The following is a 27,559-nucleotide window of genomic DNA, read 5'->3' on the forward strand; positions in this document are numbered from 1 at the left end:
ATAACACAAATATACACAATTATAACCACAACTTGGCCCCTGGAATTCTCAGTCAGGAAAGGTATTTAAGCTCCATCTCTTCTCCCAGATGCCCCCCATACTCTATCGTCATCTTAACAACCATCAACTTAGTACTACACTTTGAAGTCAATTTCAAAAAGAAGATTATAAGCTTGACTCATCCAGTCATTCACTATTGTTGGCTCCAAAAATATGAAATTACAATCTGCATTCACTTTTATCACATTCACAGCTTTACTACTTGGACTAGCACAGAAGAGCTTCTGTGCACTCGGAGGCCACTGTAAATCTTGTCAATTTCAAGGTCCCATGACCGTGACCCAAGAGACTGTACCTTGTGGCAAGCCTTGGAATTGTCCAAAATGTAAAACCAATTGGAAAACCTGTAAACTCGATGTCGTCAAACCAAAATTGAAATGTCCTAAGTGTCCTGCTGAGTCAGATACAGCATCCTCTGCCAGAGGCTGTCAGTTTGATGGTGACCATATTTTCAAGTGTCCAAGTTGTGATGCAAAAAAAAGTGGCAACAAACACTCTTCTTGCTTGCCCTGCTGGAGTTAGTTCATAAGTGAGTTTCCTTGTCAAACAGGTTTCTGTGTAATTTGCTGTGATAGACCATGCTAACCAAATATTTATCCTTTTCTGTGGTGCATCAAGTGTCTACCATCCTTAAGATCACGCCTCATTATTCAAGGCCAAAGATTATTTGAAGTGATTTTGTCAATGATTTGACCTCATTTCAAAACTGCCCTAATCAAGCCGGTCACTATATGTATTGGCAACTCATTGGAACACATGGCATTTTCTTTATTTTCCTTCCTTTCCACTATTTTTTTGTTAGGTTCTCTGGCCACAAAGGATGTAGCACTTGTCCATAGGAAAAGTCTGCTCTTTGATCCTGGTGTCTAAGGGTTCCTCTCCTTCACTCACTGTAGTGTGGATACAGATTTTTCAACCTTTTGAAGCACCAAAAATATGTTAGCATAGCACAAAATTGTTGTCTACATTTTTTCCCTCTTATTATCACTCTTTTTGTTTTCACACCAAGCAGGGCCATTATAAGCTTTCTGCAACAATGTTACTAAAGCCCCAGGGGGAGAAAGCCATCTCTTTTTGCTTTTTTGTTCTTCACTGCATCAGGCAATTTATCACTGAATTACTTTTCCAAATTGTCATTTTTTTCCAGGCTGACTGAAGCATTGCCGAGATCACTGCAATACGCGGCAATATCTGACTAGATTTGGATATTGTAGTGTTGGTACACTCTGTTATAATGGACCATCACTGCAATATAAGCCCCGGCCGATATACAAAACTCATATCACAGTGGTGGTCCATTATAACGGCACTATATAGTGCTTGTAGTGGATGAAATTTATCTCATGTGAGCTTTGGGACCTTTGGCACATTTTTTTAATATATACACAAAGTTTTTATTTCTTGTCCAACATTTGAACAAAGGAACTTTAGTAATGACCAACAAAAAAATGAAAAAGACAGATATCTATAGGGAGTAAAGGTAAAAGAGAAGAGACAAAAGTGAGATATTGAGGAAAGGGACAAAAGACAAGAATCAAATCAGGAGAAATATAAGAAAACAAAAAAGACAAGTCTTGAGAAAGAAGATCATGAAAAGTGGAACAACAGAAAACATAAAAGTTGAAGAAAAAAAATTAAGGAAAGTGGTGAAAAGAAAAACATGAATGAAGAATAGAAAGAAAACCAAAAAAGTGAGATGAAAAGAACAACACAATGACTGGAAAGAAAATTAAAAAAGGGGAACAATAACAAGTAAAGTGACAAAAATCATTTTGTCTTATACTTGCGCAACAAAGCTTGCACTTCAGCCCAGTCTCCACAAATGTCCAAATCCATGTCCAACCAAGCACTAGATGCGACCAACTGCTCAATACTTTTGGCCGCAAGACCACTGCAAGCATTGGTTGCAATGCAAACAGCAGAGGAAAAGTGGTGTTCCTCACAACAGGACGTAGCGGTGAGGGAAAGATAATCCCGTGCAAGTATTGCCAAAAGTGGAAAGCTTTGTGAGTTTGCCTGATTATAACAGAAAGAGAAGTCAGGATACTGGTAGGTGAACGTAAGACAATGACAGTAAGAAGTAAGTCTCTTAACTACCACCATGCTAAGTGGTCACCTGACTTTGCAGGATGTTTTCCATTCATATACATCTCAAGCTCTTTGTGGTGGTTAGTAGCAGTTAATTCTGAATTGGATGCATGAATGTCATACTTGCTGTTGGCTGATTTGGTCAAAGTGATTGAGGTTCCAGGGGTAGAGAAAGAATTAGGATGGTTTTGGCTGTTCTCAGTTTGCAGATGATCAGCTAGAGTTTTGGAGAACTGCTCGTGTAGAAGGGTCTTAGCACGCTCAGCATGAGCAGGGTAAAGCTTTTTGAAAAAACAAGTTTGGCAGCAAGGATTGAGAGTGGTGGCTAATATGACTGAGTTGTATTGGAATGCTTTGGCTTGGTAAACTTCCAACTTAGCTTTCATGATGTTGTCATATGATATATGCTAGCCTATCTGGTGGTATTTGATAGTGAGGTGATTTCATCAAGAACCTGATCATACTCTTGCAAGAGTAAAGCTCCAAATGAATGATTGCCTTCCATTTGTTGGGTTGCACGCAGAAACACCTGAAACAAGATATCCATAATCAGTCACAGGGGCCAAAATTGATGCTCACATGTATGTGAGCATTGTAGACTTTTTTGAAGTCTCCAAAAAAGATTCATTTTCTTTCAGATTCATTCAATTCACAATTTTGGTTGTGTTCAGGTGATCAGCCTGTTTTACTCACATTTTGCTTGACGTTTCTTGAGACGGCTCATTTCCATCTTGGATGAGCAATAACTGAGTCCAGATGAGTACTCAGGATCAGCTCATGAGTCACTAAATACTCAGCAATTTGGTCAAAATTACAATGAGCACATGAACTACACCTTCCTCAGGCTTCATTTCTTAGTGAAGGCCCGCACAGGGGCCATCACAGGGGCAAAAATTGATGCTCACAACTATGTGAGCATTGAAATTTTCCTGTTTTGTTCCCATTTGTTTCCCATTTGTTTCCCTTTTCTTTCTGCTTGTCAGCTCATTATATGATCAACAGAAACTGAGGAGATGAGTCAGGACTCCCTCAGGCAACATTCCTTAGCAAAGAAGCCTGAGGGAGGGCTGGCCCATCTGCTCAATTAATCTAAGCCCCTCAGCTCATCCTCAGCAGCATCCCTTGACACCGGCTGGTCAGGGGGACACCTGTGACTGGCTGGGCTTGTCAAGCTATCCCTGTGTTGGGTTTTACAACACCAACCCCAAACTGTTTTGGGAACAAGGGCAACTGGGACGTCCCCAACAGTGCTGACTGTCAGCTGCCAGTAATCACTTTCACATCCCTTTTGCAGACCTCACAAACCCGTGATATCCTCTTGTGTTTCACACACTGCTTTATTGTGCGTATCTCATTGTACATCATCTTATTCGAACCATATAGTAGCAAATACTTAAGACTTTCACATCAGGCGCCTCCTCAACAAAGGTCCAAGTAAAGGAAATACCAAATAACATCAACCCCAACATCAAAAACAGGAAACACCAATGATATGCAAAATCAAAACCTACTTACTCCTACTTCACTACCTCGCTCAGGAGTTAAAGATGAAGACCTCTTAGTATACTGGGAAGATTCACCTCATCATCGATCCAGAACATCTAATCTGACTCCACTCAAATCACAACCCAAGCGAGATTCTATGGCAGCAGGAATACCATCACCTTCAGAGATAGTCGTCAACATTCATTCTTCCCCTTCAAATGGGCTCCCACAACCTCCACTGGGCGTATCCACCCCAAGCAAATCACGCAGGTCACTTAGGCAACATAAGCGATTGAGAGACGCCAATATTTGGGCGAGGGGAACCCCCTAGTCAATACCTCTGAGAGCGCGTTCAATAGCGCGTCTTCTGCACCGCGTCAGAACACAGAGATTGATGTTTTGCTCAATCGTCTGGCAGACAGAGTTGACAAGACGAAAGCCAAAGCCTGCATTGGTCTCCTCTTCCTATTGAGTGATTTTATTTGAAACTTGTTTGCATATGTACTGACCTTATTTGTTTGTCACTCCATCTTTTTGATGTTTAGGGCCAATCTTTGTCAGCCCCGAAACGGTTGAATAAAAGCCCAAGTCAAACACCTACCAGAACTACCCCCGTCCTTCCCCGTGTTCTTGCTTCGACCACTAATAGTAATGGCCTTCAAATTCACAAACGTACCCCAGATAATCGAAGCATGAAACCCCTTCTGGGGACCACAATCTCTAAACCCGGCCTCAAACCCAATGCGCATACCTTACAAACGTCCAATTGCGCACCTCTTAAAGTTACTACTTTAGCATTACAGTCTAAAGTGGTACCCTCTTCGCAGAGGCTTCTTTTGAACTCTATTTCCAACCTTCCTTCTGATCGATCAGTACCCATTACACGCACGGCACGCCCCACAGTCCCTACTATCAACGGCCCTGTCCCAAACCTCCAAACACGAACTCTATTAATCTAGCCAATTGGACCCGCATGGCTTCAGTAGCAAAAGTCCCACCACTCACCAAAAACCCAACGGCGATATCTAGGGTGCCTGCAAAGGTACCACCGCCTGTCCCAAAAGTCACAACAGCTGCAGGACCAAAAATCTTACCGCGTGCACAACCTGCTATCAATCCGGTTAAGACTAATTTCAACACAACAAACTTTACGACTATGAAACGTTTTACAACAAAGACTCCTGTGATTGCACCGACCACCACGAAGACCACCAAGATCACCCCAATCACAACAAAGACCACAACTACAACACCTATCACTTCTGCATCTACTAAAACTACTACCAAGCCTGTTCAACATCATGGTGATGAATCAATTTCTTTGCTACGCGGACTTTGCGCCGGTGACTTGGATTGGGATTTAGACCATTGATTAATAATTTTGAAAGCTTAGAATATCTCTGATAATATAGTTCCCCAATTGGAATAGAATTCATCGACTTGTTGTTTTTCAGAAAGGATTTGTACATATTCATTTCACATATTGTCCAAGCTTGACCTCTAAATTTCATTATAACTTTTTTGTGTGACCAAGGACACTTTCATTTTTTATCCCAAGAACTTTTCTTTTTCAACTTATCATACAATTGTTTTGTAAAAATAGTAATTCATGTTCATCTTTTAGAAAGTTTTGTAAATGTTTGAAATCTTCAAAAAAACTACCGCCCCGTTTTGTTACACTCAAACACAAATTCAGTTTAATGAGAACACTAGTGAGAATCTCGTAAGTCTTCATACGAGTAAATGAGAATGTATCGCTTTTCAAAAAATTCTTGGGTGTTCTCGTGGTGGGCGCGAATTTCGAATCTGAAATGCACCCAGAGCGCCTACAGACAAGGCGCGCCAACTGGGATATCACTCTGAATAGCTTGCCATCCAAACATTGGAACCTCCTTGAGTCCATCCAGATGACCAATGCCGAGTTATTGATAGTCCAATATTCAAGAAGTTTGACAAACTTGAGCCAGTCATAAAGACCTTAACAACTAAGAATGGTATGACCCAAGCACTTTCATAATCATTCAATTTCTTTAATCAATTTGTAAAGAAAACAACTTGGGTTGATCCATTTTTTATACTTCAAAAGAGCAAAACTCACTGAACTTTCAAATTTCAGCACTACAATTATCCTGAATGAAGAAAAAAAATGAAAAACATTACTGGGAAGAATTTTTGACATCCTTGTCAACAGTCATATTGAAATGAGATATGTAGTCTCTGAAGTTCAGTAAGTGGGTCGATAGCGATGAGATATGCAGGAGGTGATGACCAATAGGGTTGACAGTGGGCGTGGCACATGTATTGCTTCGATCTGATTCACCAAAAAAGTCATGGTCAACGCATACACTCTCTGTCATTCCTGTGTTTAATGGTCAATACCTCTCAGAATACTTACATATCCAGATAACTCTGTTCTGCGCGATTTTTGAGGATGCTTTGATTGCCTCTGACTTCATCTGTTAAGAAACTTATTGCGGATTGATCTCTTGATGATTGTTATTTATCAGCCAAGTGCTTTATTGCTTTTTTATTCAAAATTGCTAACATTCATATGGTCATGGATGTTTTGGCATGCCTGTATGCGCGTGACTTGCATTTTCATAGAGATGCACTGAAGAGGAATAACAGCTGCGAGGGGCGACAGAAGTGATTACAGTAGAGAAAGGATAGTGACATATGTTGTACAGCATCAAGGCCAAAAGACCGAGACGATGGGTAACGAGGAACGTTGGGCAGAAAACAAAGTAATGAAAAGAAGGAAACAGCTGACATATCAAGCTTTGTCCTTGAAATATTCAAGCAATCGGTTTTTATGGATTTGGATTGCTTCCAGGTTTGAGATGAGGAAACTAGATACGGTGTGAGAGAAGTATGATTAGACCAGTCAAAACTTTGAAAAGTAGTAGCGAGATGACAGGGAAATGCAATTAAATCGCACTTACACGTTCTTTTACATGTTCATAATTCTGAGGCCAGATATCATTGCTTGTATGACCAGACAGATGGATAAGCTTTTTACATTTTGATGTAGTCGATGGTTCCTTTGACGCAGAAGCGGACTTGAGGATGGTTTGATATCCGTAATAGTTGAGCATTGGTTCATTCTCTTCATGAAACAAATTTAATCGATTCGCAAAGACTTCAACTGTATTATCTGTTTGTTTGATGAGGGGTTCTCCAGTCACATTGTCCAATCTTTCAACTTTTGGCGGGTTATAGGTAGTCTAGAATGCCATGGGGGAATGAGAGGAAGGCAAGGAGTCATCAGTCTGTAGCTCGACTAGGGCGAAATCTGCTGACTCGTCTTCAGGTCTCAATGTGCAGGGTGATTATTATGCAAACACACATGGTACACCCTCCCTGATGGGCCATGAATCCACCTCCCTACGAATGTCCAAAGAAGCCACAAAATTAGTGGCGTGCTCCTGAGCTGATAAGATGGATCAAATACTCAATCATGTTTGAAGACAAACCTGATATTCTATGTAGAATGATATTGTCAGGTACGTGTAGAGCAATGATGATATTGAGCTCGTTGTTCAATTCTTCCTTGAGAAATTTGTCAGGTTTGATGGCTTGAGCTCTTGTACGAGGAAACCCATCTAAGATCCAATCCTTCAGGAACAAAAGTATCAATCATGATTAGTATTTTTTACTCCAACAAACAAAAACAAAACAAGAAAGTGTCAAGTGCACTGCCAGCATTAAAGAGGTTCCCAGATGGGAATATGGGTCGTAGGGATCAGACCGCCATTGTAATATATGTAGTGACAAAGGCTGTCTGATTCCTACGACCCATATTCCCATCTGGGAACCTCTTTAATGCTGACAGTGGTGATGACTAACTTGATCAGCTAGTTGACAAAGTTCTGGTTTCACCAACTCAAGAATAACATCGTCTGGGTTGACCAACCGTACTTGGAGTACATATCAAACCCAGGTGAGATTGTAAGTCAGCCAAAGGTTTTTGATTACAGTCAGTTGAAATGAACAAACTAATTAAGCATCACACATCTGTTGATGATTCTTGTACAAAGCATTCCAGCGTTGAGCCTATGGAGGCTGAGGACGTGGTCCAAAATATCCAACTTCCTTTGCGAGGACGTTCCGTTGGCTCCTGCAAGCAGCCAATCAAGACGTCATGACTAACCTGATCAACCTATGCAGAAGTTAAGAAACATATATCAAGATTAGCTTTCAAAGTATATGAGTAATAGAATTATAATACGGACCTTATCAATGGCAATCTTAACAACATCAGTCTTGAACTTTTGAACATCTGATTCTGGAAGCACAGCTGAGTTGATATGTGCAGATACAGTTGTCAAATCAAACTCAGAAGGTCCTTTGTCATCCAATCCTTGCACAGATCCGTCTTCACTTTCTTTGTCTTCTGGGTGATCTGGATATAAAGAAAATTTATTAAATTAAAAAGATTCAATTAAGATTATAAGTTGATTCTTCCAAAAGAGAAATGTAAAAAAGGAAATGACTTACCAAATTCATCATCCGAGTAACTCATCTTGAGTTCTTCCGCTCCATTGTTGAACTGAAGTTCGGGAAAAATTGGAACATGAAGTAAAGGCTGAGATGGCTGTGTTGGTTTGATGCGCCCAGCAGGAACCTTGAGGTAGTCAAGACCAGCTTTCACAACACAGGCCATCTTGTGACAGTAGCACCACACATGATTCTTTGCTGAATCCCAAGTTACAGGTTCAGGTGCTTCAGCAAGCATACAACTCATCTCACGGGCAGCTGGCATGTTATTACTCCCTGAGTCAGTTGTCTGTGCAAGCATGTGAGACCAGAAAGGAAACAATGAGCAATTTTGAAATTGAAAAGAAAGGACGGAAATGAATACTTATCATGTGATGGATGTTGTGACAAATAAGGTACCGTGCAACCGGACGGGCAAGTAATTCCCCAAAGTGCCTCCAGGCAAGGAACTTCAGACCAAGGTGGAGCCTTCAAAATTTCCAACTGCGGTCTCAAAATTTCCAATTGCAGTCCACAAACGTGGCTGAAAATCTAAATACTAAAAAGATGGACCACTCGCATGAGGTCGTTCCTCTTCTTTCCTCAGTTAACCAGGTCCGCCTCTGTGGGTCAGGTCCTGTTCCCTATTTATTTCATGTGTCCATTGATGAACTTTTCATGTTGAGCTCTTGTTAATGGAGCTTTGGCAGTCGGATTGTTTTGTGTGTCCATTCATTAGCTTTTGCTTGTGAGCTGTTATTAATTGAGCTTTTGCAGTTGATCTTTTGTTATTCATGCCTTCTAGATTCAGATTGTTTGTCTTGCCTAATCTTCTGATTCAAATTTACCATTGTACTGTTCAATGAGTCTTTGTTAAGTCAACCTTCCTCACACCTCACCAGGACCATTGTTTAACGCTTATTATGTCTGGACTTTTGAGAAGCACTACTTTCCCTTTTACTCCTGCTTCGAGCTACTCATTTTTTTGTTGTTCCTTTGTATAGGCCCAAATTTTCTGTGATTTGTTCAGTTAATCATCATCATTATTTTCATGTTAAAGGTGGACATACAATTCAAACAAAACCGAAAAAACCTCCACTGACTCCCTCAACAAGCGTGAGTTTTGAAATTTGCCCAGCCAGTTTCAACCGAGCAATGCTTACTTTTCATTCTCATGTCACCTTGAAATGATCCATCCAATCTAGCTATCAATTGGTTTACAAAATTCATCTTTTCACTATCTCCTGATCACCATTTATTCACAAACAACTTCAACTCACCTCTGCTTACAATCCACTTGATAACAGGTCACATTTTCTAAATCAAACACTGTAAGCTCTTCGACATTGAAGATATATTCAATGTGAAAAAGTTATGCAACTCTTTAAGTGAGGCATACATTTATTAACTGTGTACATAATGTTTTCTTCCAAAACTTTTTCTTCTGTCCCTCATCCATCTAGAAAAACATTTGATCTGAATCAATTAAAACTCATCAAAAGCAACAATGTCAATCAAACAAAGATCACAATATCATTCTCATCTAACTCAACCTAACTTTACTGGACTTTCTTCATAAATCATCAAAAAATATTGATTCAAATTGAAGATTCCAATTCACAATCAAATTTATCTATCAATCGTGCAAATTTAAAAAAACTACAAAATAAAAAGATCACAAACTGACTTGAAAAAACAGTGTAGACAAAGACAAAGATTGAATTGAAGTACAATAAAATATATCACATCATCAAAGTGTTAAACAGTTGTGATCAAAATATCTTATGAAAAATGGATATAAACTCCTGATCAAATCCAGAAAGCCATCTGTTGATCTTTAGCCATCAATCCTATTCCACCCAGATTGATGTCCTAAGTTTTTTTAAGTTTTCTAATTATCTTACTTGCATTTGTAAATGATAAAAGCCAACTCTCAAATCCCTTCTTGTCTTCCAATGAAAATTCAGTGAAAATGACTCTTGCATTGAAATCACACCACTTAACATCCATCTTCTTATTGTTTTGAGATGTTTACTCTGACATACTGGATCTGTTGATTTCACCAAAGAGAGATCATTAGACTATCTAATTGACATTTCTGTCCCAAGCGGATTGATGTGAACTCTTTGATGATTATGTATTTGTGTATTTCCTCAATGTCTCTTGATGTCTAGCTTTTGTTTTGTACATATTACTACCAAAACAAGATTGTGAATAACTTTTAAACAATGGGCTTTTGCGTGCCTTTCAATTTTGATACAGATTCATCACAGCTCACTTACTTTTATTGACTACACCTGAATGATGTGACATAGAGCTCCAGATTGGGATCTTCTACACCATCATTCTTTGATGGTAAGAATAAGATACTCTGATCAGAGTGTGCAATATCAAGAAAAATGGCCAACTTATTCAACCTTTATAATTGAACTTAGTTTGATAACTTAGGAAGAGTCTAAAGTATAGCCAAAAAAGTGTGAATATTTTAGCAAACTCAGCAAAACAGTCTGAATGTTTGTGAGGGCTGGGTGCTCACTTGAGTACTCAGGGCTCACTAAATAGGCTAGTTGGAGTCTTGTAATTCAAGTAAACAGATTTATATTGCAAATATAAAAGTATCTACACTGAATTTAATACAAAGGAAAAGGATGACGAAAGGGAAACAATGTTATACAAGTGTATATAGTGAAGGGTGGATCCTAGTCCTTCCTTTAGTCTACTAGTGACTGATTAAAGAGTGTGGTGAAGTTCACCTGACTAGTTGTTCTATGGTCACTAACCCTGGGTTGTTCTTATGGTCACCAACCTTGGGTTATTCTATAGTCACCAACCTGAGTTGTTCTATGGTCACTAACCTTGGGTTGTTATATGGTCACCAACCTATTAGAGTTCTACTTAGGGAAAGTAGAGGATCCAGGGAGGAGTGAAGAGTATTACTTTACTTTTAATCAAGGAACTGATTAAAGTAAAGAAGATATCACTAGTCTTATATCATTAAGACTCTTGATGTTACTTCAGTTGGACTTTTATTGTTCTTAAAAGTAGTGTGTAATAAAGCTTGGGGGGAAATCTCTCAAGGCTGAGAGAGGAGGGGTTTATATACTCTCCTCTCCAAACCTAACTGTGGTGAGATTTGTTTACATCCCTACTTTGGTTTAGGGTTTGATTATCATTATTATTTGGGATTATTACTGATAATACTTAATTACATATCCATGTTATGTGTAATATGTAATGTAAGCTTTTTTTAAACTCTTGACACTGAGTTATGAGGTGTAATTGATACTTTGTTACATGTTACATATTATTTTAAATGTATATGTATATGTAATTAAGATGTATATATGATTTATTACAAGTTACATATTTTTTGTAAGCTTTATGTACATGTAATTAGTTGTCTGAAGGTGGTTATATATGTTAAAAGTTGGTCTTTGGGTACATACATATGTACCCCGGGCTGACAATGTTGAACTTCAGAAATTGATGGGTACTTGTGATGAGTGATGTGATGGGAACTATTATGACTAATGCTTGATCTAGAATGATTACATGCTTTTCATGATAGCCAGATATACAACTGGTGGTATGGATAACCCAGACAGTACGAATCAAATTGAGGTGATCATCAAGAGCAAACATGGACTCTTTGGGCAGCAGCATCAAAGGCAAGATGTGTTCAAATTACCAATGTACAATTTTGCAAGTCTCTTCTCAATCTTTGACCAAAGAGTTGCAAAACTAAACCCTAAGTTTAAAAAACCAATCAAAGAGTTCTACCTGTTTTTGAGAGATATCAGACCAAATAACACAATATGGGATTGGTTTGGGTGGTTCCTGGCTTATTTATCAAAAAATGTCCAGCTGTATCAGATCCAACAACATCTAGATTGGTTCATTGAGAATATGATGAAGTATTCAAATGAAAACCTGCACATCTTGAGAAACTAAGGCCATTCAAGTGAACATTTGTTCTTGAACCAAATTTTACCTTTGAGATTTTTAATAATAAAATTTATCAAATGGGGAAAGGGTTTTTTGAGGATAAAAAATTCCTTTGCTCCTGGCTTTGACTGTCAACAAGATCTCATTGTTTGGAGAAAAAAAACAGTGTGATCAACTCAATCAAGGATTTTTTGATCAAAGATAGATCAATGCCAGGATTATATCTGTGATGAACTTCTGTGGTAATCATTTTCACATGTCTCAAAAATTGGTATTCAAGCTACTGGCAGTATGGGAGCAAAGATATCAAAAAAAGAGAAGAACAAGTAGGTCGGCATCAATATCAAAGTCAATCAGGCATATCAGAGTACACAACTACACAAACCTAGTGTTGAGTGTGAGCACCAACCAAGGCACAACTTGGTGATGAGTTCCATAAAGGCAAGTTGTGTACAAATACGGTAGATTTATTCTTGTAGCAAATGGTCACACAGTGCAGAAAGTTTTTCAAAGGTAACAAAAATGAATTTGTTTTTCTACCACTTTAATTCCACATGCTCACATGAACTTCTCCCTCAACAATACTCAAGTCAGATAAATTGAAGTTTATACAGTCAATATCACAAATCTTGGAAAGAATTCCATGTCAATTTGCTCACGCTTGGCAGGCAAGACTGTATATTTCATATTAAGATACCACCCACCCACCCAGGCATTGTCGAGGCAGCCTGGAATGTGGGCTGCAAGAGGTTTTTCTCATCCACACATACCAGGCAGGCCGCCGCCGGCGCCCCTCCTGTACCAACTGGAACCGAGTATCAAGTATGCTGAGTATAAGTCAGGTTGGTATTTATGAGATGTGATATGTAAATGTTGAACTCAAAAGCTCCACCAAGAATGGATCAGTCACTAAGCCATTTTACCAGGTTTACATGATTGAATTTGGTATTAGGAAATATCCAGAATCAAAGTCAGTGGTGATTTAGAATTATAGAATCAAAAATGGTGCAGATACTTAAGATGCTTGGTCTTGATAAAGACGTTGACATTCTATAACTTCTCCAATGTGCTTTAGCTTCCATTAATTCTCATAGCGAGTGATTTGTATTGATCTTCATAAAATTGAAGACAGTTCAAAGCCCCTGGAAGTACGTAGGCAGAGCTGTGCCTGCTGCAAAAAATGGCCAGTTCACTTTATAATGGTTGCCTCCACATTTTGTTTCATTTTTTTTCTGCAGCGTCTGATCAATTCTTACTGTAGGTATGTTGTATAGGCTTTGGAGGACTTTTTGTGATATACCGCTCATTCCAACAATACTCCATCAATCATTTCTATCAAACATTTTCAATCCAACTGCTTTGTCTCATTCTTGCAATGTCACACAGATATTCCTCTGCCCACATCTTAAGGCTTGTACCTTGAACATATCAAGAAATGGACGTCTATGAGGTGGCCAGTGCTCCCATCTGTCCTTCCTGCATGGGTGAAGTCCCTCATCATTTCTCCTTTGTCAACTACCTACCAATTAAAACCACCATATAAGGTTTTGGCCTTATCCATGAGAGGTGTACTCTCCAAGAAGAGGCATATGAAAAGTCAACATTAGTTGCAATTGTAGAGCATAGTGATTATGATGAATCTGTTGGTGCTACTCCAATGAACCTTTGGGAATATGAGTTGATACATTTATTTTAGGTGCACAAGATGATCACGTAACAAACCAAGTTGAAAATCATCTAGAACAATGTACTCAAAGCAACAGAAAAGTTTTAGGTTGAAAGGTTGGTCAATAAAATGGGCCATGCAACCACTGTGCCAATACATCATAGAAAACCTGATCTTTGGGAGCCCCATCATCAAATTTGTAAGATGGTAGTGATTGCCATTGTACTTAGTGACGATGTGCTGATTAATCTATTTTCAGAAACCGGGGCAGCACCTTTTTGGGATATTGAAAGAGAACTATTTCAAATACACAAGTTGAAAGAAGGTACGACTTACACATCAAGATCACATCACCTGACAATGTCAAACTCATAATTGCACCAAACTGATTTTCCTTGGAAATTTATGGGGAATTGAAATTGGACTTGCCACTGAGATTGCCAACTAACTTGTAATGCTCAGTGAATTGGACATTAACTCTTGGTATATCCCAGTCATTCTATTCTTTGAAAGTCTTTGCAAACCTAGATAAGATCATATGAAAAGTAATATAATTGGCATGGCCCTTTGAACTACTTGAGAGAATACAAAGGCATTGGTCCTGCTAGGTTCAAAATCCAAATTCCATCATATGTTTAGTTGGAGTTGAGGATCCCAGAGACTGTCATATTCCTAGAGAGTGAGGTCTTATATATGCGGCACTGGACTCCACATTGTATCACAGTTAAAAACTAGGTGAAACATGGACATCTTAGATGTTTTGAAGTAATTTCCCAACTGACCTGGTGCGGGCATGCCCGCATACTCTCTAGTCCAACAAAAGTATACCTATTTCCAGTGGTTGTCCAGACGTCATGAACCAGCGTGTATTTGCTTCCAGAGTCCTTAAATTTGAGATAGACATAAAAAGGAAAAGAGGAAAAACATACAATGAGTGAAACAAAGATATCTAAAATTATTGAGTTGAGAGAATGACTTAACCTCAAGAGGCTCAAGGCTGAGGTTTTTAATACCATGTAAAGTTCTTGAGCAGCCTTTGCAGCCCAACTTGATGAGGGAATACTTGCTGAAACATTGGAAAGATGAAACGCAGCCCAAAGCGCAGGGTCTCGCATTTGTGCCCAAGCAATCCGTTCTTGAAGTAACCAAATAACTAAGACCCAATTGACCTTCTCAGAACTGAACTTCTCTCATGAGACAAAACCATTGAGTGTGCCCTTTTGAGAAAATTCACGCACTTCTTAAGCCTCTTCATTACGCATTTGTTGGTATGTTTTTGGGAGATTCTAGACAACAGGATCAGCAAGGTGCCGCTTGAAGCATGCTGGTATACTTTCAGCGCCATCGCGGTGACCATAAAGGTTAGAGTAGCTGTTGATACCTCAAGTGAAATGTTGCTTGCAGAACCAGCACTTGTAGGACCGAGCTGGAAGACCTTTTTTTCCTGAAAGTAATAACAATTGAATGTTAATCAAATTGTTTCTCAAATATAGATTGGAAGAAAAGATATCAAGATGAAACATACCTCTCCAGGTAAAAATTTAGGCGCATGAAAGTAGTGGAGTAGGTTGGCCAGGCGCTCCCCTAGACGAGATCTTGATCGAGGATTGTTGTTTGGGGATAACTTGGGATCCGAATCTTGATCTATATTCATATCGTTTGCTTGCTCATACTGAGTCAGAAAGTCAGTAAAATCACTATAAATAAGAAAAATGCAAACAAAGCTTACATTTTTCTTGTCTGTTCTCTTCTTCTTCACCCGTTTTTTAGAAGCTTTAACCTTATCGTGAGGACGCTTACGAGTAGGTTTGACTGGGCTTGCTGAAACATTGGAATCGCCACTCTCAATGACTGTAACATCGATATCTGGAACGGAACTGTGACTGGGTGACCGACTTCACTGGCTGGAGGGTGAGGTAGGATACAAGAGGGATCTTCGAGAATCAGGAGAAGGAGATAGATAACCAGCACGGGGGACAACAGGGCTTCAATTTCTCAAGATTCAATCAGACTTTTGAGTTGGTAGTGAAACAATGAGGCAGCTTGTAGCAGTACCAAAGGATAGAGTGGGTTGTGTAGGGTCTTTGGAAGACATGATATCCAAAAAATCAAAGTATCAGTATACAATGAGGGGGGAGGGAACAAAAGTGACAAAATTGTAATTACCTTTTATATCCCTTGAAGTTGGTCTTGGACTTTGATAGGAGTCCATCAATGATGTAAAAGGTTTCCATTCTATCAAAGTAAAGTATCCTGATTGATCAATTCTAATAGAATTGAAATTTCTATCAAGTCTTGTAGAACTTTCAATAGAAGATGTGATAAGCTAAATGTTCTGATTAGTGTGGTGGAGGAACACAAACATACCTATTACTATTAGTATTCATTTTTGGGTGTTTAACTGGTGGTTTTGTTGACAAGGAAATAGTTTAAGTGGTGGTTTTCTTGATGTATGAATGGTTTGACAAGTTGAGGAGTGATTGTGTTAAAGGTGGAATCAACTCAAATGTGAAAAGTCAATGGCCAATATGTCCAATATCATACGGAGATATCAGCTGTATCGTATTGCCTGGCTGATATGCAAAAGCTTAACTTTTCATAGCTTAGTGCTCATACAAATATAAGCATATGTCTATAGTGATATAGCAACTCCGCTACGATACACCTACAATACAAATTTTCCTATCGCAGCAATATCAGCATTCTTGTCAGGAAATTTCAGAAAGGGCATAAGCCACCACATATCACCTTTCTTACAATGGGCCCATTACATATCATTAACCTACATGTAATTAACCAATTACATGTAGTAATAATAAAAAGAAACATGTAATACTCAATTACATACAAATAAACACATGTAATCATCAATTACATGTATGAGGCGCAAACTTGCTTGATATTTGAAAAGATATACATCTTTCAAACAAATGAATTGCACACAGATCAAGTTGGAAGATGATACTGTGTATTTTGTTTATGACAATCTTTCTAATAGCATCTCCTATCGTTTGAGTAAATCTTCTGTAAATTTTCTGTACATACTCACTCGGTACAGTATCTTTAGATACAGAACAGTGGATTTCCACTATCGTTGCTTTATCTCAAACAAATTACAGTATGTACAGTACAGAAACACCTCATTCCCACTATCGTGCATTTGGTAAAAAACCTGTAAATCTCACACTTGATTTCAAAGACTTATGGTTGAAAATTGTTCTTTTATCAGACAAACATCCACTCGAGAGGAATCAGTTTGCAAAGAACACAACTGATCTGATAACAACTAAGTTCAAAATAATCACTTTCGAAACATTGAGGATGATTGATTTGAGAACAATTGATTTGAAAACAATTGGTTCCAAAACAATCAATGTGAAAACAATCGATTTGAAAATGATAAGTTGAGAACGATTGATTTGAAGATGATAATTAATTTGAAGATGATAAATTTGAAAACAATTGAATAAGAAAACAATTTTTTTATGGAAAAATGACCCTTTGAAGACGCTTGATCTAAAAAATGAAGAATTTACAAGATGGAAGAGGTACCAACACCTCAAAAATGGTGTTTGATGGTGATGTACATACAGGTGTAGTGGGAAGTGGGAGTTGGGACTGTGATGTTGAGGATGAGTTGTATGATCTGCTCGGTAGAAGTCAAGCAGATCTGCAGATACCGACCTCTGCAGAATTGGTAGAGGTCCAGTACATTTACTGGACCTCTACAGAATTTCTGACGATTCTGTAGGTACCAATGCGTGTTTTTGACACAATTGGGGATTTTGACCCTTGGTACGGTAAAATTTACCGTACCAAAGCCATTTACCGAGACAAGAGGAGATGCTCTAATACAACCATGTGTAGCCTTTTTTCCAAGCAACTAAGTTGGATTGGGAACCAAACTAAGTAGCTGTTCATCTAAAACTGAACTTCTTGAAACATGATGGCTGCCAAGAATGGAAGTCTAGGGTTCCTGTGCTAAAAGGAAGGGTTGTGATAGATATTAGAATGAATTACAACCTCAAGGGTGAATCAGGGTTCTATGGGGATCAAAAGATCACACATGATAAAAAGTAGATTATTACACACACAGATCTTATTGTATTGATCACATGTGAATATCTACAGCTCAGTAATCAGTTATCACTGCCAGCATTTAAGAGGTTCCCGGCGGGCAATATGGGTCCTAGAGACCAGCTTCCCCTTCTGTTCCTGTTTCACAGCTCCATGAATATTTCCCAAGTAACCATTGTGATGTATGTAGACTACTTTTCAAAATGCTTGTCTCAATCTGAACAAAAATACATCATGTATTACATGTGATTTCCTTATCCAGATGAGTAGATAGCTGAGCAGAACTATATTTAGCTCATAGCTAAGGATTTGCTCAGATGTTTGCATATATGTAGCATGTGCTTTATGGCTTAGTTGTTCAGTGCAAGATGATTTGAGGACCCATTCTACTCTCAATGAGATCCCCAGCCTAGGCCAGGGAACTTCTTTAACGCTAGGAGTTTGTTCACAGGAGCTTCTCGCACTAACCTCCTTATTGTATTTGTCTTGTGTTGCTGCACACTTTATTCTTGTTTTGACGGGTATATCTGCTTTTGTCTTGTTTCTTTTATTCCTTGTCTTTTACAATAACAAATCCAGTTCACATACCTTTACCAATCAACCTTCAAAAGCCCATACAAGGACTTTTCAACTCCTTTTACAGTTAGTATCCACGGCTCTGGTTCTTTATTGCTATTTCTCCCTTTGATTAATTATAATTCTCAAGCGCTGTTCTACATGTGTAGATTATATGTAATCAGCTTGTAACAAGTTATTTAACCCTTGTTTCAATTTGATACCTTGTTCAATAGGCTTTCTTATTGTCAGTAAACCCTTTAACCTCACCAAACTTAGTGCTTGGATTTTTCTCCATTGTCCAAAATCTCTCAATGCAAAAAATTACCAGTCCAATTTGACTTGCCAATTTTTCCAGTTTTTTTGGACCAATATGAAGTCTGTTTCTGGGCTTGTTTGATCCCATGGGATATAGACTGGGATGGGAATTCAATGTGTAAAGCATAACAAGTTATCTTAGGCTTTCAGCCCAAAAGGAATCCAAGGATGAGACTGGAGCAAATGAACTCACAATCAAAAGAGCCCAAGTTATCCAAGGGTAGTACTAAGACCCTGACATATTGTGGCCTAAACAAGGACTAACAATATCATTAGAATACCAAATCTAAAAAGGATGACAAAATTGATGTAGGGAGGGAGGAGGAGAATAAAAATAGGCCGTTGCTATTTGGAGCCCACATGAAATCCATGTAGGTGCTGTCCAAATTACGCCTACATGAAGGTTTCCCACGAAAAAGCGCCTACATTTATGATGTAGGCACTTTTTCCTTTTTCAAATGACGCCTACAGGCTGAAAAACCAATGTAGGCGTCATTTGTGTACGCCTACATTCTAAAAATAAAATGTAGGCGCTTTTTTTGAGTGCCTAACCTTGATGTAGGCGCTGTTTTGGCAGCGCCTACATGGGTTTTGTGTGGGCTGCAGATAGCAAGGGCCTAAAAATAACACTTGTAAGACCTACTAAATTTTATTGGTGATGGAACCACAGATTCTGTATGTTGATGATGTTGCACAGAATGACTAGGCAATAAACAGTATACATACAAGCAGTGTTTTAGTAAATTGAAACCCTAGCTGTGTATTGTGTTGTCATGTGATTCTTTATTAAGCAATATTTGGGATATGCAGAAACCAGTGGTCAGGGACACAAATCAATGCTGCACATCATGCATGTCCCACAGCTGACAACAACCATCACCCAAAAACAACAAACACATCAGCATTTTTGTTCCTGCATACAGAAAGACTGAAACTGAGGAAATTATTAGGTGTGAACCCCAAAAGAGGAAGTTTCATTGAACCAGTCCAGACCTTTCTGCGATAGTGGGTCTTGTTTGCCACAGCTTTGCCATAGGTTTGTTGGAATTCCTTTAGCAAGATCAATGTGTCTGTGTAGTGTTTGCCTGCAAACAAGTGCACAATCATCCCCTTGTTCTCTCAAAGGGTTTTGTGCGCAATTAAACAAGAAACTACCACACAGACACTGAATCTATTGAGATAAGTTCAAGGATCACTTGACCTTCACTGGGATGTGACTTGCAGGCTGTCGCCTAGACTCAGTAGGATAGAGGTCTAGACCACAAAGAGAGATCAGAGAAGAACCATATTATAATAGAGAGAAAGGTAGAAGAAACCCCAAAGAGAAAAGAAGGAAGGAGAGGAGATGAATACACATCATATAAACCCTCCCTATACAGATAACCATGATATGCTGTGACTGACAACTCCGCCATTCTTGATCTCTATGGAAATTGGCCCCTTTCAGGCCTCGACCTCAAGTCTTCTATTATCATGTGATGTGCATGAGAAAAAAGGATGTTGACTAATGGATTGTTTTCTAAATCTAGATACACAGAATTCCACCCATGAGATACAACCAAGATGCAAAAGAACTTGAACTGATGACTGACACTATGCAGGTCTCTAAAACACTTGATTAATGTGTGAAATGAGATTATGTAGACCACACAATCAAGATCTGATCAAATTCATTATGCAGATTGTGAGACTTGTGAACCTTATGGCAGCTCACACTGGGGGAATCATTGATTGAAGATACTTGTGGTGACTGGGTTCACAACATGCTTCAATCACAAGTCTTGTCCATAACACCGCCTTACTTTTGTTGAACACCCTTGAGCACATACACTCACAAAAGGAGATGATCAGGAACTCAAAGCTTTCAAACAGTCAAACCATGAGCTGTCTATTTTGACATATACACATCCTGGAATAATGTTGAACATTTCAGGTTTGTCCAGTGTTTCTTTCTAACTGTACATAGATAGCAACTTCTTGTTCATTTTTTCAAGTGTTTCATAAGATCAGATTGTGTTGGCTCAAAAATCATCATACAAATTTGAAGGAAAAATTCAGTATGTAGTTCCATATCCTGGCCTGCAAAAACTTTGAGACACATGTCAAATTGGACTGTTCCTTGGTACAATCTTGATAAAAAATCACATGACCAAAACCACCCATATACTCCAGAGTTGCATAGAGAAAGTATGGTTATAACATCAGAGTAAATTGCCGTACAAGGTATGCATACTGTGTTGCCGAGGCTACTCTAAAATAAATTTTTGCAAAATTTGAAGTGTATTCCAGTAACAAAGATGTACGTATTCAAGGTACCTCCTTCACAATGAGAATAGGCAAAGATTTTTGATATCTTTATGTTGATCTGGTGGGATACTCGCTTTTGCAATAATCAAAATCAGGTTGTATCAGAGCTTGAAGCATTCCCGGATTTTATATGCATGTTCCTGTTGTAACATCTATACCGTTCAAGCATTCTGTTCGAATAGTATCTTCTAGTAATCTTGGATCTGTGTGTTTATTTTCAATCTCTTGAGATTCCTCAATTGCCTCCCGCCTTACAACGTAATCATTTACACGATAGGGAGTCATTGTGGCGGGTGCAACAAAGCTAAGTTTTTGGAATTGCGTTGATGATCCGGAGATTTTGGTGTTTGTACCAAGTTGAAACTGATCTGCGGAAGGGATAGTCAATACATTGTACAAGAATGTTAAAATAAGGAAGGAAGTGATCATAAATGAAGCGAGTTTCTCCAAGGCCATGATGTGGGTGATAATGCAATGAGTGACGGAAATTGAAATATGAAATATCAGATGTAGATAAATATTATATGAATTTTATATCCAAGACTACTGTGACAGACACAGGTGAAGAAATAATTCAGTTTCTGATCACTCAGATCTGGTGGCTTGAAAAAAAGGAATTTTTAAATTGAAGTGTTATGGAAGCTTGAAGACCAAGATGTGAAATGATGGAACGTACCAAACGGAAAGCAACGGGTGATGCTCTGAATGTTACAATTACATGTCTTGGCCATTCGGTATCATAATGCTGAAACTTGAAGGACCAAAGATGTAGTTGTGACACTACAAGAATCATGTGTTTATAATTTGAGGGAAAGGATTTATGTGGCTCACACTTGTAGTAAAGAGGTATTGATGATGTAACAGCGGTCAAACCACACATAATCCAAATATTCCGGAGGGTGGTCAAAGTGAGTGGACCATTTCAAGCGCAAATATGCGACGGAAACCTGCTGATCGAATATCTTCGTTGTTAAACTTTTGACTTCACATCTCCTGCCTCCTTGCATATGCTCATGGCCGGCTTGTGATTTTTTTTTATTTCATTGTTTTAAGTATTTTTGTAGCCACTAGGCCATCAAACACTCTATAATATGTCCAGCACCGGTAAAATCCCTCTGGCTGTGTCAGGGGAAAGGGTTGCTGTTGGCTGTTTCATCTAGGTTACACAATTATAATAGGTTTTTTGGAGTAGGGCGGTGAAGTAGGGAGATAAGTAGAGAAAACTAGGGTAAATCTTGGGGTTGACGTCTGTCAGTTGGAAGGGCTTTGTCTGTGGCTTTCGCCCAGATCCATTGGTTTGCAAACCTCCAAGTGGAGTTGCAGTAGTTGGCGATTAGTTTGAAAGTGTCGGGATTTGAGAGGATCCTCTTATCCATCTTGGTCGTGAATTCTTGGAGTTCGCGTTCTAGCGTGTTGCGGTGTCGTTCATGTGTCTGGCATATGAAGAGGAAGTGGTCTACTGTTTCTACCCCCTCCTGGCATTCACATTACGTCGCAGTGCGTTGGACAAAAGGTGCTAAAACGAACAACACAGCTATTCCATTTCTCTCATAGTCACATTTCTCATTTATCAAAGTTTCTTTTATTACAATTCGTAACTACGTTAATCTTACATATGTTTACTACTATCACTACCTCAGATTTAAGACCAGTAGTCATGTAAATTAACTGGGTGAGTTAATTTCCATGACGGGTGTTTGGGGGGGGCCGGAGGCCGCTGATCTGTCAGGCCGAGGTAGGCTCTCTGCGTGGTAGGGTGTAGGGGTGGGTGGGAGGATAAGAAAAATTTGATATCTGAAAATGTGAGAGAAATGGTGCTTGAAGAGGACTTCTTGAGCTGTTGATTGGTTCAGTGAGTGAAGGTGAGGAGTTTACTTCCTTCACCTTCCCTCGGTGAACGTGGACTCTATCATCTACTATCTCGGTACTGTTCAGTTCCCGGTACCGAGAGATTCATCTCGAGGGCATGTTCCTCTTTGGGCTACATGGAACTTACAGGTACCGTCGTGCCTTTGGGTACCTGTATCACAGTATTGCCCATGATGCAAGAAATATATAGCGCACATTCAAAATGGCCCTTCGTCCCAAGAGGATCATTCCCGCGACGGTCAAACATTCCAGACTTTGTTAACTTTGATCGAAGGTTCCAATTTTGAGCCCCAGCCTGCGGCACCGTAGGAGTTCTCGATACTCTGCAATCTGAAGGGAACCTGATCCACTTACAGGGAAGTTTATCACACACACTACAAGAATGATTGGCTCGGTGAACAGCATCCAAGATGACTATGCCTGACTATCCTGCCAGTGGCACAGCTACAGAATATCGAAGCAACGATTTGGGTAAGCGTGAGGAATATTTCGAGTGATCCTTGAGTAGCAAAGGGTTCAAGAGGAAAATGGCATGCCATAAAGAAAACACTCACGAGTGTGAAGAGCATTGTTGTACATACATTGTAATATCCCGCGGTCATTACTCGCTTCATGAAGGTTTGATCTGGTTTGATGGATTGACCCGATGCCTCATGACCTCATCGATTGGAATTGGGATCGGCACTCTGAGACATCTCGCCCTGATTTGAAAGTTTGAGTCCGACTTTCTGATGAAGACTGATTGACCAAGTTTTAGATATCAACCATGAGCAAAATGTCAAGCTTCTCTTTACCTTCTCTTCGTCGTTCAAGGATCTTCATTTTATATACTTTGGCTTCTTCAGCTCTTATCTTCATCTTAATCAAAACCAGTTATCCTGATTTGTTTGCTCCACTTCATACGAAATGGCCTCACTCTATTTCTTTTACTGATGCGATATTGAAGTCTTCAATTCCACTGGGACCTATCAAACCTTATCTTGTCCGTAAACCCAAGCAAGACGTAAATGCTACTGTCAAGTCTATCCAGGCCCTCGCGAATCGAATAGAGCCGTACCTCGTGGCTTGGATGGATCGACCGGTTAGATCATACGAAGAAGCTCTCATTTCAAACGAGAAAGCATGTGGAAAAGATCGAGAAGAGCAATCAAATCCAGATCAACTTAATAATGCTGCTAAACTGTGGGGTGCTATCACTTCTCAAGCCGTTCTCAGAATTCGAGCCGAAGTGATCTCTGGGATCCATCAATTTTTTCAAGAATCCCTTTCTCAAGTCGTCAATGGTACTCAAGCCTCACACCTTACTCTCGAAGGCGTCCTTGGCAGACCTTTGATTGGTGAAGGTACTCAAGGAATCGTCATTACTGGTGGAAATGGTGATACGATGCGTCGATTGATGGTCACAATACGAATTTTAAGAAAAAAACACGAGTGTCGTTTACCGATAGAAATCTTTATGTTTCCAGAAGAACTTGAGCAAGTTACGGATTTTCGGACTGAAATCCTAGCGTTAGGTGGTATCGAAATCAAACCCGTAAAGTCTTATTTCTTTCTACTCATTTGCTTACTCAACTCCTCCCAAACCGACCACGATTTTCTGATCCTGCATCGTTTGATGTTTGATCAGCTTCCTTACCCAAAAGATCAAAAAGCTTGGAAGAAGTAAGCAATTTTTTTGTTCGATGAAAGTCCTTAGCTAATTTCAACTTACAAACCCAAAACCCATTCTTCCAAGCTTCCAAATTGTGAGCTCGATACGCTACCAATCTAGGGCTACAACTCATGATCAGACTGAGATTTTTTTGGGCGAATCTGACCTAACTAAAACGACGACCTAGAAAGGAGCTTCAATCATTCATTCCAGCTTCACAAGAGTATTGTATCTCGATTCCGTAAGCCTCAGTAAGACTCGACGGCATGGTCTCCTCTTATTGAACAAAGGTTAACCCGTTAATGAATTTCAGGACAACATTCCTTTGGTGGATCCTACGTTCCTTTTCGAATCTCCGGTTTTCAAGCAATGGGGAATTGTTCTATGGCCTGACATCACAAAAGACGGAGGTGTGTCCTGATCCCCATTCCACTCAATTTGTATGAATCGTCTATGGGATGATAAAGGTGTTGATCTGTTATCCAATACGCTCAGCTCGAAATCCTATATGGCGCCTAGCAAGCCAGACCTGCATACCTCAAGATTGGCAGGTCGATTCAGGTCAAATTCTAGTCGACAAATCAGCTCAAAGAGGTTTAGTCTTTGGCGCTTTACTTGTGGCTGCTCAAATGCAACTTCATCATCAATTTTGGTTCCGCATCAGTGAAGGAGATAAAGATGTGCGTTGAACTCAAGATCTTGTCTCCTGCGTAATCTTGAAGCAAAAGCTTGCGCTAATATGCGATATATCTTCCGATCTCGTCCCAATCGCTCTGGACCGGCTGAGCAGACTTTTGTAAGCCAATCTTACATCATGTTTCAAATCTCCTTGCGTTAAACTGACTTGCGATTTGTAATCTAAGCGGTATGCTCTATATTCCCTTCAACTGCCTTGGAATCGTGCTCCTCATTGGCTATCGAGTGGTGGAGGCTTCAGATCAGGTAACGAATATTGTGGACATACCATGTTTCAGTATTCGCTATCATCGGAAGATTGGAGCCATTATCCATCCTTCTTAAAAACCACGCTCTCAGAAACTCAACGAGAGCATGCTCCACCACTCTTTGCTCACATCAACCTTTTGAAGCACACTGGAGGTTTTAATAGAGGTGAAACATTCAAAGTCTTACACAGCTTAGGTCCAAGTGATCTAGTGACGCGACAAAATCTAAATGTCAGTGATGTGGTAAGAGCAAAGGTAAAGTTTGAGAAAGGAATGTGCGTTTATTATACTATCTTAAATCAATCCCCTAGCCAAAGCGTTATTTCAGTTAAGCCAAATGAAGATGATTCAAAGGTCTGGATCTTGGAAGAATCTTGGAAGGATGCATGGGGTGGGTTATTGGAAGATTTTGAAAGTGTTTATTGGGATAATGGAGGACTGTGATATTTCAAAAGGATTGATATGGACTTGCTAGTAAAATATTGAGGGGTAATTACAAGATTTCTCGTATGTAGAAGTAAGCAGCTATGTGGTCCAGTGCGTTGTGGTACCAGAAGTACGCTTCAACTTCACAGACGCAAAGGATTACCAGGTGCAGAGAATAATCTCACTCTATTCATGACACAGGCCTCATGGGAGGTACCCCTTTGAGAGCTTTTGAGATAGTCCCAAAAGGTATGAATGAAGTGAATGAAGTGATGAGTGGTACTACAACAACGAAGATGAAATGAAAAATTATAGAGAGTGCGAGGGATTTTGTAGAGTTTGAAATGTTTGCTGCATTTGAATCTCTTCGAGACACTCTAATCTCATCTAAAAAGTTTGTGATAGATGACTTTTTATTGATACATCAGTTAACAAAAAGAAAACATCTAACTACTGCAGCCAGAGACCACATCATTCAACATTCCTTGTACAGTCAATTTGAGAATGATTGACCTCTTTCAAATTCAGCAGAGAAACAAAATTCAATCAAAAACAAATTCAGATTTTGCACCATGATGCACTTTTCAAAATAAATAATTCGTTCTCAAATCAGCTGTGACAGCAATGATGTAATTTCTCAAGTCGGTTGATACCATGCCCTTTATCATTGTACCATTGATAAAAAAATATTATCATCCGACAACACAGAGAACAGAGTATACACAAATACATACATCGCGGGCCAGCTGGCACGTGAAGCTCACGTGACTTTTGACTCTTTCAATAAACCCCGCACTGTCTACAGCGTGATACCCGATGTGGGCTACATGTGCCAGTCAGCGTGAGCTTCACTCAATATGATCACGTATCTGAAAGGCGGTGGATTACCTTATGATGGAGTGAGCTGGATCACCTGTTTGGTGGTTTTTTGAGTGAGGGGACTGACCCACTTATCAAGTGAAAGTCACTCAATGAAAGGGTGAGCAATGGATGAATTTTGGCTCACCCTGATGTATGTTGCACACCCGCAGCAAGCCAATTCAATTTAGGCTCAGTGTTTGGAATTTGCTCACAAAATCAACTCATCCACATAATACTCATCTATTTTTTGCAGTGACACACTGTCACACCACATGTTATTTATATTCGACCATTTTCTATAGATTTACATTAAAAATATTGTTTTTTTTTTCATATGTTGGGTATGGGTTACTGCAATAGGCATAACTATGGGATTCTGACAAATTTTGGCTCTGCCCAATTGGGCAGAACCAAAAAACATGGCTACAGGCGAGTTGAGGCTTTATCGGTGTACGGCTTTAGAGGGGTTTGACTGTATCCCTGTATGGCCCAAGGATTGTCTCAGGTAATGGAATCAGGAAGTGAGAGACGGGTAACACTGCGGGAATCAACTTGTTTGAAACCCGATTGAGAGGAATTTCGGTGTCCGGGTTTGAAATTTCCTCGAATTGTGAATCTCGTTCACAACTCGTTTGCATTATGTTTGCCGATTTCCCTCGAGTACCCTAACATACAGGGCACTTGCAAAACCTGTGATTCCAACCGTTGGACTACATATCTCACCACTCTTGATGTTCCGGCTGAACTGCTTTTTTTCGGTTGATTGAGGCCTGAAGAATGAGGATGAAGGTGAGGAATGGTGAAAGGGGATGTTGCTGTATGATGTGACTG

The 27,559-nt window shown here is 39.4% G+C and overlaps 4 protein-coding genes across 4 annotated transcripts; 2 read left to right on the plus strand and 2 right to left on the minus strand.

Moving 5' to 3' along the window:
• Positions 1-3,640: 3,640 nt before the first annotated feature.
• MELLADRAFT_112777 (uncharacterized protein) lies at positions 3,641-5,005 on the plus strand (the record flags this gene model as incomplete). Its single annotated transcript, XM_007417317.1, has 3 exons — positions 3,641-3,963; positions 4,217-4,435; positions 4,507-5,005. 3 exons carry the CDS (start codon positions 3,641-3,643, stop codon positions 5,003-5,005), a joined length of 1,041 nt encoding a protein of 346 aa, XP_007417379.1.
• A 1,708-nt stretch (positions 5,006-6,713) lies between these two features.
• MELLADRAFT_29112 (uncharacterized protein) lies at positions 6,714-7,245 on the minus strand (the record flags this gene model as incomplete). The annotated part of the gene is made up of 3 exons (XM_007417284.1): positions 6,714-6,857; positions 6,980-7,017; positions 7,107-7,245. Coding segments are annotated over 3 exons (321 nt in total), but the record flags the coding sequence as incomplete, so codon positions are not given.
• A 13,858-nt stretch (positions 7,246-21,103) lies between these two features.
• MELLADRAFT_112779 (uncharacterized protein) lies at positions 21,104-21,433 on the minus strand (the record flags this gene model as incomplete). The annotated part of the gene is made up of 1 exon (XM_007417334.1): positions 21,104-21,433. One exon carries the CDS (start codon positions 21,431-21,433, stop codon positions 21,104-21,106), a length of 330 nt encoding a protein of 109 aa, XP_007417396.1.
• A 2,179-nt stretch (positions 21,434-23,612) lies between these two features.
• MELLADRAFT_94683 (family 71 glycosyltransferase) lies at positions 23,613-25,885 on the plus strand (the record flags this gene model as incomplete). Its single annotated transcript, XM_007417302.1, has 7 exons — positions 23,613-24,380; positions 24,474-24,508; positions 24,582-24,591; positions 24,811-24,907; positions 24,993-25,177; positions 25,288-25,293; positions 25,361-25,885. The coding sequence occupies 7 exons, from the start codon at positions 23,613-23,615 to the stop codon at positions 25,883-25,885; spliced, it is 1,626 nt and encodes a 541-aa protein (XP_007417364.1).
• Between the last annotated feature and the right edge of the window lie 1,674 nt (positions 25,886-27,559).

This window comes from Melampsora larici-populina (assembly GCF_000204055.1).
Source record: "Melampsora larici-populina 98AG31 unplaced genomic scaffold MELLAscaffold_71, whole genome shotgun sequence".
Classification (NCBI taxonomy): Eukaryota; Fungi; Basidiomycota; class Pucciniomycetes; order Pucciniales; family Melampsoraceae; genus Melampsora; species Melampsora laricis-populina.